This window comes from Myripristis murdjan, chromosome 14, assembly GCF_902150065.1.
Source record: "Myripristis murdjan chromosome 14, fMyrMur1.1, whole genome shotgun sequence".
In the NCBI taxonomy this organism is placed as follows: Eukaryota; Metazoa; Chordata; class Actinopteri; order Holocentriformes; family Holocentridae; genus Myripristis; species Myripristis murdjan.
The window spans coordinates 10,595,794-10,617,069 of record NC_043993.1 but is presented as its reverse complement, the minus strand read 5'-3'; the positions used below and the strand labels follow the sequence as shown (position 1 = coordinate 10,617,069).

At 39.7% G+C, this 21,276-nt stretch overlaps 1 protein-coding gene across 3 annotated transcripts in view; it reads left to right on the top strand.

Annotated features, from left to right (window-relative positions):
* The first annotated feature begins 16,590 nt into the window (after positions 1–16,590).
* The window catches only part of rad50 (RAD50 homolog, double strand break repair protein), a 29,739-nt gene continuing 25,053 nt past the window's right edge, over positions 16,591–21,276 (top strand). For 2 of the 3 annotated variants that reach the window (XM_030068996.1, XM_030068994.1), the window contains exons 1-7: positions 16,651–16,798; positions 17,457–17,608; positions 18,448–18,531; positions 19,114–19,265; positions 19,442–19,627; positions 20,411–20,615; positions 20,883–21,011. In XM_030068996.1, the coding sequence (XP_029924856.1) occupies positions 17,480–17,608; positions 18,448–18,531; positions 19,114–19,265; positions 19,442–19,627; positions 20,411–20,615; positions 20,883–21,011 (885 nt within the window). In that variant the 5' untranslated portion in view covers positions 16,651–16,798; positions 17,457–17,479. Of the gene's footprint in view, positions 16,799–17,456; positions 17,609–18,447; positions 18,532–19,113; positions 19,266–19,441; positions 19,628–20,410; positions 20,616–20,882; positions 21,012–21,276 lie in introns of all 3 variants that reach the window. The other variant, XM_030068995.1, reaches the window with a different exon arrangement.

The following is a 21,276-nucleotide window of genomic DNA, read 5'->3' as shown; positions in this document are numbered from 1 at the left end:
GCAACCTAAGACAGGGAGGATGGATTTAGTGGTAATGATATCACTCGGGCTGAAGAAGGGTCACATTTGAGTTACAGTATTTAAAAGACATCGCAGGGAAATGGGAGCAAATTTGGAAACTAAAATAGGACAACTGAAAAGGGCAGAGGATAAATCAGAGGAGGTGAAATTAGACCTCAGACCATCGACCTTGCCAGCAAAGAAAGATAAAATGTTTTCAGTTAGCTGAAGAGACAGGAATTCTAGGAAGAGAGTGGTTTAAAAGCTGGTTAAGATTACTAAACAGGAACCTTGTGTTGTGTTGTGTTGTGTTCTGTTACTATTAATTAAACTGGGAAAACAAGCAGTTTTCCCATCTTAAATGATTTGGTTAAAATTTAATAACAGCTCTCTCCTATGGTGGTTGTGGACTTCAAGCTTAGATTTTTTTTCCACCCACCTTCTGCTTTTCTATATTCCCTTCCTTGCTGTCTGATGGGTTCATTGATCCAAGGAGATGTGTTGATAACTGGGACAGCCCTAGAGGAGTATGGAGCAGAAACATCAAGGCCTAGTGTACACAAATCATTAAACCATCAGACTGTGTCAGTAATGTCGGTGAAGTGAGGAGGGCAATAGGTCAGACCAAAGAAGTAGCTGGAGGATGTAGCTACAGAGTGCATATTAAACATGCGAAAGTGGATTATACGTTTCTGAGTTACTGTAGTGGTTAGAAGAACTGGCATCAAAGGTGATACATTTGTGGTTGGAGATTAAATCAATCTTTTTTAGGGAAATAACAGACAAGCCTAGAATAAAAACTAAATCCAAGGTGTGACCCTGGTTATGTGTGGGGCCGCTGACATGCTGCACAAGATTGAAAGATTTCACAATGTTTAAAAAAGGATTATAAATATAACTATTCCAGTCACCAACTACAATAACCCTATCAAATTTAAGCATCAGGGAGGACAGTGACTCAGACAAATTGATTGAGAAAAACAATATTTGAGTCGGAGGGTCGATAAATGATAATGCGGCAAATCGGTATGTCACATACTTTTTTAAAAAATCAAAATTTAAAACTGTTAAAAGAACCAAAAGTGAATGGAATATAAGTACAGTGATACCCCGACTGTGACCTGTCAACCAAGGTGCATTCAAAGAAGTATAACTGGATGGGCAGAGCTCCACTAGAGGAGAGCACTCACCATATTTCAGCCAGACCTCAGTAATGAGAAGGAAAATCAAGTTTATGTGATGTACTGAAGTCACTGTGCATGAAAGATTTGTTTGACACTGACTGGGTGTTTGGAGATCAATGATTCCCAGTCTGATTAATTTTGTGAAATGAGCGTGGAGTTTTGGAATGAAAAGTGTGAGATGTATTTCCCCATCACAAAAGGATTATGTGAATGGGACACAACAACAAAAAAAAAAAAAAACAGACTGTAATTCACCTCTGAAAGAGCACAGTAGAAAGTAATGTGTGGAAGACAGTCAGTGTCCAAAATGGCCCTATACTGTACATTATTTCACTACTCATGCCATTAAGCTTTCCACTGTGAGCCAAGCATTGTTTTTCTAATTTCTACACTGTTTCAGTTGCCAAACCTTAACCCTAAGCTTTACTGAAGTTGTTTTACTTGCATAAACTTGACCATTACATAGCCTTTTTTTAGTAGTAGTAGTAGTTTTATTTGGTCATTTGAGAGTAAGTTAATACACTACAATTTTCTTTCACTTTCATAGAGAGAACAGACCAAAAAGGTGTAGGCTGAAGCCTAAGCTTATTGTGTCTACCCTTTAGACCCTTAAATATCTTCTTACTAGAAAATACAACAACACAATCAGAACAAGAACTTTTAATATGACAAGCGTGAAAAAATGTCCAATCACACTCTTTTCTCTCACAATAATCTTTTCATAATGTGTGTCATCAGTATAATCTGTGTTTCAGTTTGTGCCCAATTAATGAAATTTTCTCAGTGTATCCATTTTTAAGATTCTAGGCTAAACATATTCCACCATACACAAGCTCATTTTTTAAAAAAGATTTGTTACAGGAGCAATGAGCTAGGTACGTTTTAAGGTCAATAGAAAATGCAAGTGTATCTGTCTTTGCTTATGTATATTACTAACATGAATACGCATTTAACAGCTTTTCTTCAGCTATATTCCTTCAGTTATGATTTTATTCAATACCTGTCAAAGTGAAAAATGTCTTCAGTCGAATGAACAACAACTTCTGAAACCAAACCAAGGTTTGGGCTGTTAAATCCAAATGAGCTTTGTTCTAGCTTTGATGTAGAACTTCTTGAATAAATGCGATGCAGTTGGAGCTGACCCTGTGACATTAAACAAAAGAGGAGGATATTTTAGGCCAGGGGCAGGATCTAGAGGGAGTATGAAATTCAATTGGGAGCCATCCTCATCCATATAAGATTTTCCTGAATGCTAACTGAAGCCTGGAGAACTATTCCAGTATATAAAATAGCACATCCCAAGTCTCCTAACAATTCATTCCATCAGCCACACTTACAGCACATAATCTGGAAAGAACTCTCATCTCAAGCAAATAAGCTCATGGACCTTGTGCCATCTGCCTTCCTTGAACCCAGGTGCACGGCGATGTGTTTGTTCTCCCTCTACACAAATGAAGTGTGTCACAGGCCTCTCCCATACTGAATATGCATATGACATGGCTTTGATTTGATTTGGCCCCTGATGTCCACCACACTCACACACACACAAACGCATGCATATTCACTCACTATCTTCTCTCTGTCTCTCCCTCTCTCTCCTAATGTATTCTGGATGTATTTTTTTCTATTGTGTTAGAGTCTTGGCATATATTTTATTTAGTTATTTAATTATTTATTTATACATTTTTCTCTCCTTGCATCTGTTTTGCCTTTGTTTGACTGATGTTTCTTTAACCATGATTCAGTGACCCACACAAGAATTCCAGTGTGCATGCCTTGTACATGTGCAAATGGCAAAAAAATTCTCTAAGTCACAAAGTCCAAGACACGTCCTTGTTTCTTTCCCAGAAATCCTGGAAATAGGCCATGAATTTACCGTCTTTTTTCCTTCCCATCTCTGCCTCAAGAAGACAGGCCATCTCAAAGGATGTCTTCCCCAGTGTTTCCTCAAGATTTTTTTTTTTTTCTGTCCAGCAGCGGCATGTATGCATTTCAAAGCAAGAAAAAGTAAGAAACTCAAGTTTACCTGTGACCAGATTCTGCATGCAAACACATGTATTGCAATAATTTCTGCCCACAGTGATTCTGGGGCTGGTTGTAAAATATATCTTAATACTGGGTACAACCATAAGCCTCAGTTTTTACCCCTGTTCTTCACTTAAAGATAAATTACTGGTTAAAGGCAGATATGGAGCAAGAACCACACTGAGCCTCGCTGTCATCCCTGAAGCATAATAGAGTCCATCAACCATTTTGTATTTAAAACTATTGGCATATTCAAGTCAGTGGAATGTGTGGGTATCAGACCGTGCAGTTCATAATCATCAATCAGGGGATTTTCGCCCCTGGTGAGCTTAATGCTTAGTATGTCATGTAATGTAAAAACTTTGGTGAAGTTGGGTGAAAAATCAAAGGAGATTTACAAAATCCTCTCTTCATTGCTATCCTGTTTCCTGACTGTCTGCTCTCTCTCTCTCTCTCTCTCTCTCCCTCTCAGTGTTCCAACAGCTCAAGGTCGTGCCATCTACATCGTCTATCTGGCACTTACCCTCAGCAGCAGGAGGCCGCTTTATTTCCCATTAGCAGGACCAGCACAGAGCCTGTAAAAGGTGGGAACCTTTTACAGGCTCTGTGTCTGTGACTGCTTCACCCACTTTATCTCTGTCTGAACTGGTTCCTTTTTGCCGGTATGTGTGTTGACAGGAAGCTAGAGAGAGAGAGAGGAGCTCTGGGTGCTTATAGGTGAATTGTCTGTGTATGTATGTGTGTGTGTGTGTGCATGTCTGTCCCTGTCTCTCATTCAACATGTAATTGTTATATTAGTTTAATCATACTGAGCTACTACACAAACATTTAAATATTTGTTCATCATTTACAATGTTTGTTGTAGTGAATAGCAACTTAATTCTCACAGTTTATAGATATGCCTGTCCATTTACAAGCCGATAGTTTTTAGACTATCTTCTTTCACTTCTTGTCACTCTTCTTTTTAACCACTGTCTCTTCCTGCTCCCTCTATCCTCCTTCTTTCTTTCCACATGTTTTTTCATCTATTCCTACTCAGGGGCTTTGATCCTGAAGCTTTTTGCTGGTGCAAAAACTTTTAACACGTGATGAACTAAACCCTTGACTGGTCAGGTAAATTGTCATGCTCATGATTTCTGTGCACTGGCTGATGTGTGTGTAGATTTCCCACAAATGTTTAAGGTTTTATGAAATGAAAACATGCGTCTAAGTATTTGTGGGAAATATTACAGAAAAGAAATATATAGTCTGCTCCCCCTAGTGGTGAGTTTTGAGATGATTTGTGTGTGTGTGTGTGTGTGTGTGTGTGTGTGTGTGTGTGTGTGTGTGTGTTTGTGCAAATGGTAATATCTTGTCAAATTTATACAAGAACAATCAATGCCAGTAAGTCAGAAAAAAGGATAATTTATTGAAGTTAGATCAGAGTATCAATAACATATGAAAAAAAATTTGTTCAGAAAACTAACTTTGGTTGCGATGTGAGAAGATTTGGGTCATGGAGCGATGTCTGATACCACCATTGGTCTCAGCATACAAGGGTCTTTAACTTCTAACCACCACAACCCCATTAGCCATTAAATATTTGCTGCTGACTTGAACAGAGGTTTGAATTTTCTGAGAAGCCAGCAAAGCTTTCATACAGGTCTCCCACACATTTTTTAAGTTAGGACACGAAACTTTAAGAGGACTGGGACAATTCCCGGTCCTCCCTGATGTTTGGGTCACGAGGGCCGGTGTTCACTTTTTTTTATATTTTATATTTTGGGGGCTGGTGTTCAGTCATGGCAGTGGGTTGATCACCTATGCTGCTTACCGCTGTCCCTGGGCCGCCTCTGCCTCCACTGGCAGCTCTTTTTTTTTTTTTTTTTTTTTTTTTTTTGCAGACGCACCCTGACATAACACGTCCGTGCACTCGGTCAGTGGTGTTTGAGAAATGGAAAATAGAAAGAGCAAGGGTGGCGCGGAGAAGGCAAGAATTAAAAAGAGGAAAGCTCTGGAAACAGACGCAGCCAAATGTGCTAAAATTGGCAACTTTTTCACTAAAACGAGCTTGCGGTTTGAAACGACAAATGAGGACGATGAAATGGGTAAGGCAAGTTGTTGAACTTTGCCTGCAAACCACCGTTCAAGTTAATTAATTATCAAGTCAGTGAACTGTGTGACGTTGTGGCATATAACATAACGTTATATAATTTAAATAATAGTATGATGCAACGCCACATAACTGGGAAACTTTGTATTGTAGCCCCTCAGAGTCAGAAGCAAGACCCAGCACCAAGCACCAGCCATGAGCCCACAAGAGTGGGCAGCAGGATTGCTCATTGAGTGAATATTATTAGAATTAATATAATGAAGAGTATGGTGTAGACCTGCTCTATATGAAAAGTGTCCTGAGATGCTAGATGATTCAGCACTACATTAATGAAACTGACCTGAATTGATCAGAAGGCTTTGTAAAAAGGGGAGATTTGTGCTGAGAATTATGACAATTTTTAAAATGTGATTTGGTGTCAGAAGCAGAACCAGGAGCCAGTAGTGATAAGGAGATTGCTCCTGTCAGTATGGAAGGAGTGTGTGAACAAGCAAGCATTAGTTCCAATATAACCACTTTCTATGCTCAAACGATAGTAGTGACCCGTTATATTTTTTGATTTTAATAATAATAGGTCGTGATCTAAAGTGGGCCGGTCTGAGGCATGAAACTCCAGGGCTGAAAATGAGTCCCACTCCGGCCCTGGTCAGCTCTGCGGAGAGACCATGTCCATAACTAGCCAGGCGAGACTATCTCTGTAACTAAGTTCTCTCTGCTCTGCTGTTCTCTTTTTCATCGCTGTGAGTATCCCCCTCCTGGCATTTTGTTGTGTGAAACGTTGTTATAAAGTCTGTAAATCTGTCTACAGTAGCATTGCTTTGATAATATATGCACTATAGAACACATATAGAGGTAAAAAACTAAATAATTTAATGGACAAAATAATAAGAAGAATAAGAAGACAAAGTAAGAAAAATTATTCCATCATCACATTTTATGGACGTCTAAGCAAAATACTCAAAGTGAAAAAGAAATTTCCATAATTTCTGTCTCAGCTTAATAGAGTGCCCACTCATTATAAAGGACAAAAGCTCAATGCATTTTGAATTAATTGTACTATAGCGCAACAACTGTGATGTTTCCATTGTTTCGTCAATTTTCTGGTGATTGCACCTAGCGTTGGTCAGTGTGACAGCACCACCAAATGAAAAGAGATATAGCCAAATCAGAGAAAGTTTTCTAACAAACCCAGCACCAACACCGATATTATATTCCTACAGGAGGATGCAGGTCCACCAAATACTGAGTTGCCAGTTGTCAAATTAGTAGTGACGTTAACTGACATCAAGACTGTCTGTGTTCAGGCTGTGATATACACTATACTCATTTCAGTATGCTGAGGTTAATTTTTATCTTCACTAAAATGTTCCTGTACCGACCTGCATCTGATTGCAAATACTGTCTCTGCATGGAGAGTTTTGTTCAGTGTTGTACAATAATGCAGCTGTATTGCTGTACCACGTAAATACATCCCACCTAAAAGCTTGCGAAGTAGAAATGTCTCATTTGTCATCTTTGGTCTAATGACTGACTTCCATTTGCTCCGTGGCAACAATGAACAAGCCAACCAGAATCAGTCATCAGCTTTGTCTGCTCTGGAGTGTGGACTTAAAGATTGGGAAGGGGAGTGGAGCTGGGAGAGGGAGAGAAAGCCAGAAGTAGGAGGAAAGCCACATGAGAGAAGGGAAGAGAGATTATTAGACGATTCATCTGCATCCGGTGCCTTAGTTTGCTCTGATTTCCATTCCACTGGGTCCAATCTCACAGCCTCCTTCTGCTGCTGCCTTGGCTGACTTTTCCACCCAAAGGCTCCCCCACACTCCTCGGTGCCGCTGACATGCATTTAAAGGGAGCCGGAGCTCATTTCCCACACAGGAGAGCAATTAGATCCATTGACCACAACCAGTGTGGTCTGTGATGGTGTTCCATCACCTCGCTTGTCGCTTTGCGCAGGAACATGTGCTCACAGTGGTGGATAATTGGCTCTGCGTGGAGGCAGCAGCATGCACAGTCCCAGCACTTTACAGACCATAATTGTGCACACGGCTGGCAGTGACAAGCCATTAAGTTAAGGGAGTATGAAGCCTCCGACTCACTATTTATGTTTTTAATCACTGTTCTTAGCAGTATTACCCAATAAATGTCTTATAGCAGATTATATAATATTTTAGGACTTTTAAATAGCAATAAAAGAAGAATACATGGCTATATCCATTTAAAAACAAGGTAAAATTATCAATGCTAAAAAGTAAAAGTGTAAGAATTGACAGTGAGATAAATAAACAAAACAATAAGTAAAACAATAAGAACAATAGGAATAAAAAATTGTGAATAAATAAATAAAAATAACATTAAAAGCAATCAATAAAACTAGCAAATGTGTTAGTGGTGTTAATGAGGTCAGCTTAAAAATGGTGCATCACAGTGTTTGTGTTTAACTCTGAGAACAGCCAGCAGACCAACCCCAAACGACCTGAGATGTCTCAAGGTTTTATTTTGTAAAATCAAGTCAGAGATGATTTTTGGCCCTAAACCATTGAGTGATTTAGGGACAAGACGCAGATGAACACATAGTGACACAGACAGAGGCCTGGCAATGTAACCTTCAGAGCAACCTCATTACTGCTATTCACAATCTGGTCATCACTTTACTTCACTCTCTCAATTTCTATCCATTTATTCCCAAACAAGTTGCCATCTCTTTACTTATTTCATACTATTCACTGCCATTTCTGTCTTTCACTCTTTCATCTTAATTACAGGTTCAAGCCCATGGCACTTAATTCCACTTTCCTTCCCTCCAAAGTTCACGATTATTCTCTGACTGATTAGGAAGCCAACAAGCGGAAACACACACTCAGGGGCATGGAAGCAAGCCTGCTTGGTTTTCTCTCAGGTAAGCGGTTGCTCAGTAAGCTGTGTGTATTTGCTATGCAGAGCCAAGAGCGAAGCAAATGCTCAGTCTAGAGCTATGCTGACTTTTAAGAACATCTTTGAATTATGGATTTACTTTTGATTTGGAAACAAAGGTGAATGTTTTGACAGAGATGAACTGAAAGGTTGTGTGTCTATGGACCCAGGGTCAATCATCCATGTAAGCAAGCAAGCATCTGCCCAGCTCAAGTGTCCTTGAGTAAGACACAGGATCCCTACCAGCTTCAGGGTGTTGCTCTCCAGCAGACCCTGACATCTGACCTCCCTGTAGAGGAAGGCAAATGAAGAGCAAATAGGGAATTTTCTCACAGGCATCAATTAAGTATCAAATTATTATTCAGTTGACTCGCAAAACCCTGTGCCCCATGGCTGACTAAGATATTTTCATCTAAGGATGTATCTTCTCTTAACCATTTTACATAATATTTATGTCATCTGCCCTGTCCTTTGCTGCCATTTTGACCAAAACTAGATGAATAAATGTGTAGCCATGCATGAGGACACAGAGCAGGGTCTTTATTGAAGGCCACATTGAAATTGGCCAAAAGCTGCCTGGCAGGCTGATGTATTATTTCTGGTCATACGAGCTGATGGGGAAAAAAACAACACAGTGCACTTATAAAAAAAGATGGTAAGATGCAACAAAAAGAGGGGCATTACAGTATCTAACACTGCACTTCTTAGAAAGAAAAATATCTTACATAGTAACATGGATGAAGCAAATACCTGCTCTGTACCAGCAAGTTACCAACTAGACTTTATAAAGTTTCTGAAGAAACTTTGATGTGCTTGCCTTGCCAGCGCCTAGACATGTGTAAACCGCCAGCCCTATGCTGTTTGTGGGCTGTGTAGTGTTGTGGCTCTTGCCCAGGCGGGGAGTTGAACCCTGGTCTCCTGCATGGCAGGCAGAGACACTATCCACTGTGCTACTGGGGCTTGTGTGGGCGGAGCCAGAAATGAGGCTCTATGAAGCACACAGCATGAGTGATAGTGCTGCTTCTGTGAAAAATCACCTAAAAGTAGTGGTCAAACAAATGCTTCTTTGTCAATGATAGTAAGTCCGAGCAGAAAATAAAATGTACCATGAGAAAGGCAAGGCTTTGGGCTTTCAAACTGTGTCAAAATTATTTTCCAACTCCCAAAAATGCCCACCTTAGAGCGAGTTGGAAAAGTGTGTCTTTCTGCTTCTCTCCCGAGACTTTGCATTTCAGATATAATGGGAGTCTATGGGGGAGAGAGCTGGCACTCCTGCCTCGTTAAGTGTCACAGTGTAAAAAGTTGAAGCTACTTTGCTTTTGTATTTACATTTTTCAAAGCACAACTATTTTTCCTACAATTTGATCCCAAATTTATGCATGTGCAGTGAAAAGTGTGGCCAGCAGAGCAAGTTTAAGACAAAAGTTTTAGGCGAATTTTCAGGGCTGCTCCACTCTAGCCCTCAGGAATGCCACTCTAGCTCACGCAATACACACTCATTCAAAAGTCAGAGGCGGCTCAAAAATAACTCCAAACTTAAACTGTGTTTTATGGCAAACTAAAGCAGACATGAAAAATTGAAGATGACACACATAAAGTTGAACATCTGCTGAGTCATTTAAGCTTTGAATGGAGTCTGTGGGCCAAAGAATGAGGGAGCTGTGAGGCTTTGAAAATGCATGAGTGTCTGCCGATTTCCCATTATTTTTCAATGAGGGCAAAATCGCGATTTTAAAATTGAATTATGAGAAATCGCATAGTCTGATCAGTTTGAAAATTGACACACCGCTTCTTCTCCACAAGACGCACGTTTTTTGTATTTGGTGCGTGGACGCAGGTTAAAAGCTCTGGGCCCTGGAGCCCTCTGAAGTTTTGGCCATTCATTTCGGATGGCCGAAATTTTCAGGAAAATTGGAATTTTGAGAATTCCGTGAGTTGGATTCCTTATAAAAGTAATAGCACACTTCTCCCAATGGGGCCGCACATTCTCCCAATTCATTGTGGGGGCCTAAAACCAAAGCTGTAGGAGGAGTAGCGCGCCGAAAAAAAGGTGGAATAATAATAATATTAAAAAGATTAAATATGCAAGATTTTAAGATGTGTTGCCTTTTCAAGGCAAGCACATAATTAGTAATTACTATGATTATTAGGATGTAATGATTACAGTCACTCATAGGATTATGACTTGTTATCAAAATGCAATCTGTGGCAACCTTTGGTTTCCCATTTGTAACTGGGGCAACTGACTGCACACGTGCAATCGGTTGCAATAGGTGCACCTAGGAAGGACAAACATGTCTATTCATTAGAAACATTTTCACCCTGTTAATGTCCAAATTGTCCATGATGCACAAATGATGCTGACAAATGTAGCTCTCACATGTCCTGGCTCAAGCCATGATTGTTTCAGAGTGGTGTGGGAAGAACACTTCAAGGTGGAGCAGTGCATCATGGGAGCTTTTTGGTAGGATGTTTGTGCCATGATCTTTGATAATTAGTATACTGTTCAAAATCCTTCAGAATTTTGTGCATGGCCAGGTGACAGTGTCTAACCTCTACATCCATGATTCCTCATCCCTTTAATGACCTCACAGAGTGCACAAAAGATTCATTACCATATGATATACAGGCACTTTCATTGGGCTCCTTAAAGAGAGGTGGCTGGAAGTAGACAGGGTTGAAAAGAAAGAGACCAATATTAAAAAAAAAAAAAAAAAAAAAAAAAAAAACACCTGTATGTTTTTTAGTCTTTTACTTGCGCTCATTTCACCAGGCACCACATACAGTTCTCTTACTTCCATTGCCATCCTGGAAGTGGCACCACAGTCCTCACTCAACTTAATCTGTGGTACCAAGCCCTTTAATTAAACATCTCTCATATTTCACTAAAAACTTAATGACATATTTGAAAAATTTGTAACTGCAAACCAAGTTTTATCTCTGCTTCGGTGTTTCCTTCATTGTCTTCCACACTGCTACTCCAAGCTCCAAGCTGGCCTTGAATGAAATTCATTCATTCATCTAGCGGAGAATCAGCTGAGGTCCCCTCTCCTCGACCTGCAGCCTTCACGCTTGCTCTGTGCGCACTGATGCGCTTCTTCATTTCACGCTTGTAGTCGTAACATTTCTGTGTAACTTTTCCCAGGGTCTGACAGCAATGACTGCTGCAGTCACTTTTTGCCATTCCATATAATTCAACTTACTGATGATGCCAAGCTCAAGGCTGATGCTTTTTCTTTTTTCAGCTTTCCAACCTTTGTTTCAGTCTAACATCTCAGTAAAATGCACTTCTTTTTTGCTGTCCTTTTTACTGCTGTCACTATTTCTCAACACGTCTGCATCAGGAGCTTTTTACAGTATATGTAAAGCAAGCTAATTAGTAGTATTTCCATAATCAGCTACAAATAATTGTGGGCTTGTGCATGTGCATACAATTTCCTAATTACTGAGATAACATGGAACAATGCATGCGCAGGGCTTTTTAAATCTGGCACCAATATTGTGTATGTATATTACTGCTTTAGGATATAAAAAGGTTTTTTGTTTTGAATCTACAATGAGTTTCATGCATCTTGTCCTGGGATGTTAGACTGTTTTCTAAATTCGAATAAGACATTCTCATACCAATAAGTGAACAACGTAGTTACATTTTGAATTTAGTATAATCAAACTGTCACACATAATGCAGGGACACGGATAGATAGAAAGACTGCACAGAGGTATGCAGCATGGAAAACAAGAATGAGTGTGGCAAGAAGAGGAAACATACAGAAGGTGAGGAGATGGAGGATGCACCACTTTTAACCTTTTTCATCCACAACAGTGGAAGGTGAAGATGTAACAGAGCCATGCAAGTGGAGCTAGACCAGGAACAGCAAGACATAGAGGCAGACAACAGCCAACATATGGTCAAATCTGAAAGTACAGAAGAAGGTGAGCTGGAAGAGAGAAACTGAGTGAGATATCTAAACCGACAGACAAGAGAGTCTACAGGTTGAGTCTGAGCCTTCCTCAGTGCTCAAATAGACAGTAAGTTATCCATGAGTGGAAGAAACAAATAAGTCTGGTTTGGTTTTAATGATATAAAGAGAGTTTGCCTCATTTCTGTAGGTAGACCATTCCAGAGGACAGGATAATGGTGGGAAAAGGTTTGGAAGTCAATAAGAGGACTTTAAAATCTGCCCTGGGATGAAGTGGGAGCCAGTGAAGGGAAACCAGGAGTCTGGCAGCAGCGTTCAGGACCACATCAAGACTTTTGGTGCTAGGAAGCAGTTTAGCAGAATACTTCTACTCCCAGTTCAGCGATTCACTAATGTATTGAGAAATGATTGCTCTTTACTTTGAAAATCTCCCCTCCCAATAGCTTTGAAGGGTTGTTTTTGAACATTTCTGCTATCACAAGAATGATTACAGCCTGTCTTGAATGTAGTTGACACAGCTGGCACTCTGCACTATTACTGACAGACAGATGAATATGCTTTTTTCTCTTCTTTTGCCTCTCTGTCCTTTCATCTCCCCTCTCTTCCAAGAATCTCACCAAGGCTTTCCAGCAAACAGGCAGCATTTATGCATAGTGCTTCATGATGCGTTATCCAAAGTCTTCTTCAGCTTGCGATAGTGGCATTGCAATTCATGTGAAAGGAGCACACCGCTAAACTACTCTTATTAACTGTCACAAGCAGACAGTTGAAGTCTTGTTTAAATTCACAGAACCTTATTTTAAATTCTAGTTGAGATCCAAAGGTTTCCAAATATGTCCTGCTGAATTACAGGGACATAGGCACAAAACGATGCACAAGACATTTCTGTTTGATGTGATGATGCAGCTATAACACAGTGGCATCTTGTCTTTGAATATTTCACGCAGTATGAGCGTGATGCAGCTCCAGTGAAGTGTTGCAACAAGCAGATACAGAATGTGCATGTGCAATTGTCATACAATAAGAGAAAATAAGAGAAAAAAATATGTGTCTATGTTAAAGAGAAAGTCAATTTTTTCCAACAACCACTGTGTTTCTGCTCCTATCCTCACTAATTGTTTCCTCTTTCCTCTCCTCTCTCCCATTATGTTTTACATTTATCTCTTCTTACATATTGTTTCCCAGCTGACTTCTCCCCCAGTTCTTCTGATCCCTTGGGTCGCCTCTCTTTTTGGCATCTGTCCTCTGCTTTACCCTGGCTTGCTCTTGCATTTTATTTTGCTGATAAACTAGAGAGAACCAGCCAGTTGTGATTATCAAAAACACCAAGTAAAGCAATCACTTTTAGCTATTTGCACAGGGTGACAGTGGACATGTGGGATTAGGCTTTCACACATGTACATGCATACACAAACACACCAAAATACCCCCAGTGGTCCAACACAAGACACAAGGTCATGGCATTTTCATGTCAGGACAAGATGAAAATAGAAAAAGGGCCATGAGCAGGACGGACTGAGGCACAATGAGTCAGTAGGCTGATAACACAGACAGACTGAGTCAGTGGGCTGAAAACAGAAGGCAGTTTGTGTGAATGTGTGTGTGTGTATGAGAGAGAGAGAGAAAGAAAGAGAGTCAAATAGAGACGATGTTCCCAGGTTTTGGAGGGGGATGGCTGCAGGTGGTTAACACCAGGCCTGCCGGTCCCTCTGGACTTCCACAAACTGCTCTTCAACCCCAAACACGTGCTAAAAATAACTCCTGTCGCTTTATCCAAATTATCTTCATTCATTCATTCCCTGGCTCTCTCTCTCTCTCTCTCACACACACACACACACACACACACACACACACACACACACACACACACACACTTTCTGTCCTGTCTTCAACTGCATATGCATTCTCTCTCCAGTCATGTTCCCTCATACCATCTGTTTTCCAGTTCTGTCAGAGAACAAATTTGAGTTATGACTTTTTTTTTTTTTTTAATTGAATGTTCTTTGGTCTTCAGTTCTCAGTCGGTTGAAATTATATTTTGCTCCAGCTCTGCCAATTATAATACTATTATGTAATGTACTTGACAGACATTTGGGTGTGGAATATATTGCAATTTATTGTGCAAATTCTGGTGATGTCTATTAAACAAACCCAGTTTACTGCATTCAATCTGCATCTAATCAGCATCTAATGACTGAGAAAGTGCAGTAGCCATTATAGATAAAAGCCTCACAGGTCCTCACAGATGCTCTTGGCAATACTCCGAAAACAGAGGAGAGGAGAGGAGAGCAGAAGAGAGGGGAGGAGCAGGCTATGTAACATTGTTATTATAGTGTGACTAAGGCATCACCAAGGCACCACCAAGTCATCTTACAGCTTTTCTGGAGGAAAACACTGACCTCGTGTGGTACACAAAGTGACATGAGACACTGGATGGACTTAGAGCTATATTATGTAACGTTTCATGGTAAAATATTGCCTTATTTTCAACCTTTTAGTTTATCCCATTCCAGCTCTCATGGTTCAGCATGACCACTGCCTGAGCATGGTTACTTGGCTGCCAGGAGGTGATATTTTTAATGTGCTGTATTAGTTTAATGTTGAAGATCATCACACGATACCCTGTTTACACTATTTTGAGTGGTAGAAACAGTTGGGTTGGGTAGAAACAGTTCTGCAAAGACTGACTTCAAGAATTAGATCTTCGAAAATCAAATAAAAGCCACTTACTTTATAAGCAATGCATTAACCCTTTGGCGCATAGCGGTCACTACAGTGGACAGCTGTTTAAAAGTCATTTTCTCCTAAATGCAATGGTTTCTATGGTGGAATTGCATATCAGCTGTTAGAATGCTCTCTGCTGCTCCCCTCCATCGAGGTTTATGCAGAGACTGTCAATTCTTGTTGCTGAATACATATTAATACTAGTATCATGACATGGTAATACCAATACTGCATCCTTAAAGAAGTATGGAGACTCACAAAAGTGTTCATGCCCTAAGAAGAGTAAAAACACATAAGAAAACAATCTTGACTCAGGCTTTCATAACTCATGCATCAAGGATTAAAACAAGAATATGTTGGCCATAAGAAAGAGCAAAAGGAGTAACAAGGTACAAGAAACTTTCTATTAGCAGAGATGGCCTTAAATGGACAGATTAAAAAAAAAAAAAAAGAAAACTATATGAAAACACAAACTATGTGGATGGTCAATTTGTGAAGTGGGAGACTTGCATACCTGATAAACTGGACAGCATGCAAATGCAGATTCAGACTGAAGGGGCACAGCTAGTTGCACAGACTCTGAGTATGACTCCACACAGCTGTGGGCATGCAGCTATCCTTTATGGCCTCATCACTGAAGTCCTATGATTTGAGAGGCATAGTCACAATTATGATGGAAACAGTACACTGCCTGCCAGTTTCAGACTGTTTATTGTATAACTATATATCACTGAGATAAATTAATGAAACCTATTCACTTGACAAACAGACAAAAAAAAAAAAATGTTATAGTCATTTCCCTCAATCTACTTTGTTGTATAAGCATCAAAAATCAAGAATCATGAGCAAAATAGGTAGGATTTCAGCAGAATCAAGCCAGCAGGAGGCAATAGACTGGGACAAATGTTGCTAACTACATTTTCAGTGATTCGTGGATCTTAATGAATCACGTTTACATGGCCGAATGGCAGTTGTACACAGTAAATCTGAAGCTGTGGCGTAGCAAGCCTATGGTTTTTGTAATATTTTTTGTTATATTTTTTGTATTTTTTTTTTGTTTGTTTTTTGTAATATCAATAACTGTAATTTCTGATGTTTCTTGAATGGTGGATATTAATACCCAGACAATGGAAGAACAGGCTCAGATTCTGCTGCTCCACAGAAGGGGCTGGATGTATTAAAGCGCATCAATATATTTAGCTTTATTTATTTATTTATTGACATTTCTGGTTGTTTTAATTCAAGAAGTTGGCAAGATCAAATGAGGTGATAGATGGCTTGGCCTCGCAAGCATTATTATGGCTGTATCAGTTAAACTCAGTAAAGAGAGACCAATGAAACAGTATGATCTAGAAGCAATGTAAATATGGCAAAATATGGTGAATTAAGTAGTCGCAGGAAAGAAGTGGATATGTATACAGGAACAAGACTGTGACACAGCAGATTGAATAAAACAGTCATTTTAGAATTAGAAGATTTTGATGTTGATAGATGGTCTCGGTGGAGCATGATACATAAGAGCTACATTCAAAACAATACGAAAGAAAGAAAGAAAGAAAGAAAGAAAGAAAGAAAGAAAGAAAGAAAGAAAGAAAAGCCACCAAGCAAGCAAGTAGGAGTGTTTATCATAAACCCCACGCTTTCAATGTGCTGTAGTTATGCAAAGCACCCGTTTCAGCCTCGTGGAGTTTACAAACCACGAAGAGACTCACTCCTGAAGACAGTTTCGGGTATAGACGATCTTTGGTCGTAGTCCTCCTCCCGGAAGTCACATGTCAAAACGGAGCACGTCACATCTCTCTCAGCGCGAAAATCCTCCATGCCTGTGTTCCTGTGTCCCTGTTGAGGCTGACAACAGAAACACATGGAAGTAGGTTGAATTTAGTCACTTCGCTGGAGACAGTTCACACTGCGAGAGGAATCACAGTTTTTGACCCGCTGAGGTAACGTTACAGCGTGTTAGTTGGCCGGTTATCCGCTGGCTGACGTTACTCCTGTAACTTAGCAGCGGCACGTAGCTCGGTAGCCAAGCTGTAGTGCAAGTTAACTTGTCCAGGCGTGTTGACCAGAGGTCTGCAGACAGACAGCTTGTTAAGAAAAACCCTTTCACCTCTTACCATCACATTCAGTTATGTGTTTCAGGGAATTACGAGGTCTTAAGCATAAATATGTTACATAAATGTACCGAGTCAGAGGCCTTGCTGTTGAACTTGACGGTAACTATACTGTTGACAAATCAACTTGTCATTGGGTGTATTTTTTTTTTTTTTCTATTTCAATTTTATGTGCGTTTCATTTTTATTTTCTTTGCGAAATTTGTTTGCATTGCACATTTGTATTTTATTTCACTTGAACTACCATTAAATAGTGTTATCTTTAACTTTCTGAAACCTGCCATTCAGCTGGGAAAACACTCTTTGCTAGCTGAACTGATTTGTGTGTAGTCCAGTTGATGTCGTAAACCGTGCGAAAGGGCGTACAGAAATGCTGCAGAAACATCAGGTCTAGGTCTTGAGAATGCTAGACATCAAAGTGTATGGAAGAGTGTGGAAAAATGATCACAGGTGATTGTTATTATTTTGTGCTCTTTCTTGCCCCCAGCTAAGCCTATCCAATAAGCAAAGATGTCGAAGATAGACAGGATGAGCATCCTTGGAATAAGGAGTTTTGGGATTGAGGACAAAGACAAACAAATCATCTCTTTCTTCAGTCCTCTAACTGTGCTGGTTGGACCCAACGGAGCTGGGAAAACGGTATGGTCAGCTCTGTTGCAGGAAAAAATCCTATCCATTGCATTTGCACATCAGAAACCTGCTTGGGATAGTCACATCATGAGTTTTTTTTTTTTTTTTTTTTTTTCATGTTTGGTTGAAAATTGTGAAAAAAATGAGTGATGCATTGCATGAATGTTCAGAATGTTCACATAAAACAGCATGCTTTTTGTCCAGTTGGATTTTTATTCATTTGTGTTTGACGCTATGGACAACAAAAAGGCCACATCATGTCAACCACCCATATACAAAACCATAAGAGAGCTGTATCTGGAAATCAAACATATTGCTGTTCACATTTCAAAAGAAACTACTCTCACACTTTCCCCTGTTGCATTTATTTAAAAACAGATAAAAATACATAGAGGGGCAATTTGTTGATGTTAAATATGATGACAAAACCGTATGTGGACAGATCATGGGGATACATGCTGGGGAGGAGCTGCAGGTGAACTGCATGCATCAACTTGGAGAGAAGAATGCCTTTGTCTGGCCAAACAAATCAGATTGTAGTTTCTATCATCTCAGTCAAATTGTCTGTGGAATATCGGAACCCATGCTGTGCACTCGGCTTGTCACGCTCTTAAAATATGACAGCCATATTTATGAAGATGAATATGAGAAGATAGGTAAGGAGGACAGGACAGAAGAGGAGGGATGAGGGAGGAGACAGGGTAGGAGAGAGAACAGAAAAAACTTTTTTCTCTCCATGTTGTAGATTTTTTTGCTGTCATGTTTGACATTATTTTTCAATAACTGCACCTCTCATATTTGTTTGATTCTTACTTTTGCAATAAAACCCAGTCTCTCTTTCTTTCCAGACTATCATTGAGTGCTTGAAGTACGCAACGACAGGAGAACTCCCCCCTGGAGCTAAGGGAGGTGCTTTTGTTCATGATCCAAAGGTGAGCTTATTGGTGGAATGAGTTTGGATCATATGGAGTTTTTGATGTGTATTATGATATTGCTTACATATGCTTACATGTTAATGAAACTGACATTGACTGCATTGAACTACAGAGTAATTTGAGGTGTCAAACTCTTACATCGTTTTTTAAATAGTTTTTGTCAGTTGTATATGAATTGTATATGACACCATCATACAATCATGATACAATCGAGAAAGATGATAAATCATAATAATAAGAAATTCGCGTGTAGCCATCTTTGTAACTGCATTAAAGCTAATTTCCCTGGGATGTATTTTTTTTCACCACAGGATATCTCTTAATTTTGAATTACATTTTAAATATATTTTTCATTTTACATTGCATCTTTTTCTGTTTCACTGTTATGAATTGTGCATTATGAGATTTCACCTTTTCATTACCAGTCTCTCTTTTCCATGGAAACAGTATTTGTGATAACTTCCTTTTTATAGGCAATGCTCATTAATGCTTGTTTCCGAAATCCCTCCCAAGATCCTCAGCAGATGAAGATTATTGAGCCTCTCTGTGATATTGTAAATGAATGTGATGTGCTCACAGGATGCCCATGAGACTGACGTCCGAGCCCAGATCCGACTGCAATTCACAGACGTCAACGGAGAGAAAGTGACCATCCAGCGATCCATGTCCTGTACTCAGAAGGCAAAGAACTATTCTTTCAAAACCCTTGAGGGAGTCATTATCAGAATGAAGTAAGCCTCAGGTTGAACCTATTCTCTCAACAATTATCAGTGAAACTACAGTTCCCCTAGTAATGATAAAGTATTCTTTCAGATCCTTTTTTGTTTAATATTGACAAAAAAGTTTGTTTCCAGGAGTTGATTCGCATGTGACTTTGTCCCATCCCTTCCATCCCTAATGTCCTCAGAAATGGTGAAAAGGTGAGCATCTCGTCAAAGTGTGGTGAGCTGGACCGAGAGATGATTTCAGGGCTGGGTGTGTCCAAGCCTGTGCTGAACAACGTCATTTTCTGTCACCAAGAAGAGTCTAACTGGCCACTCTGTGAGGGCAAAGCTCTCAAAGACAAGTTTGACTCCATCTTCGCTGCCACCAAGTAAAACCAACACTTTCTATCTTTTTTTTTTTTTTTTTTGTAATACTCATTTGTAGGGCTGTCCCGAATACCTTTCCTAGGCTTCGAAGCTTCGGCAACAATTATTCATCCATGTGTTTATGTAGATGTCTGCTACATATAAGCCTCCATTCATTTGGTCTCCAACACATAGCTTTTGTCTTAGTTTCGCGGGTAGACAAGACGAGACGTGGGGTTAAAAATGAAAAATATATGTATGTAAATGAATATTAGAATATTATTGATTTTTCAGCCAGGCCACAGCGCCACTGGGGTAATGGTAGGAATTCAGTGTCTTGTTCAAGGACACCTCTGCAGGGTGGAAACAGACATCTCTAACCATTAGACCACCCTGCCACATTTTTTATTATGTTACTATTATATTAATAAGACCAGTGTCTCATTCTTTTTCAAGCATTAAAATCTCTTACTTAGGTTTAAACTAATGAAGCCAGCCTTAGCTGACTGATATGCAGCTTATTACAAATGCATCACCAAATGAGGCTTCATGTCTAACTTTCGGGTACATCTCATTGAGCAGTGAGTGTTTGAACAAGAGCTTTACTACATCAGAAAACCAATGAATTATAGTCATTCTACTTCACTAACATGCTCATTACTTTATTTACACTGATGATGCCAGTTTGGAGCATCACACTCCCCAAATGAATCTAAAAGAAAAATTTACTTGGGCATTAATAAATGTACATGGTTGGAGTGCTCAATTATTACAGTTATATAAGCAGCTCTCTCTCCATCTCCCAGGTATATCAAAGCCCTGGAGACGATGCGCCAGCTGCGTTTGAAACAGGGCCAGATAGTCAGAGAGTGTCAGGTGGAGCTGCGCTACCTGAAACAGAACAAGGAGAAGTCCCAGGAGATCAAAGACATGCTGGCCACTAAGGAGGCTCAGCTGAGGGCCTCCAAAGACAGAGTCCAGCAGATAGAAGGCCAGATTGATCCACTTGAGGTTAGTGTGTGTGTGTGTGTGTGTGTGTGTGTGTGTGTGTGTGTGTGTGTGTGTATATTCATTCTCCAGTTCTGTCTCAGATGCAGATTAATTTTATTGACTTCACAGATTAGGAGAACATACTGACCTTTAGTTGGTATGCATCAACAGTTGAGATGCACTGATTTATGTCAGTTCATAGAGTTAAATCATTTTATTAATGTGAGACAACATAACTTAGTGGTGGCAGACTTTCTTGACTGATGCTTTTGTTAACTTCATCTTCAGAGCCGACTAATAGACATTGATGAAAAACTGGGCAAGGTGATGAAGCTGGATAATGACATCAAGGCTTTGGACAGCAGGAAGAAGCAGATGGAGGAAGACAACAGAGAACTGGAGGAGACAATGGAGCAGGTGGGAGAGAGAAAAAACTGATCATTCACATACATGATTTTTTTGTAAAATAAAAAAAACAAAGCATTGGCAAGAAAATGAAGGAGAAACAATGAGGATCTCAAGGAATTTTGCAGCTGCTGCTGCTGCTGCAAAAAAGAAAATTCATATTCTGGGCTTGTTACATACCAAAGGTACACAAGTTTAAGATAGATACAATAATCAGAATAAGACACATCTTTAAACCTTAAACTGAAACTGACTATTATGTAGCAGGACAGCAAGT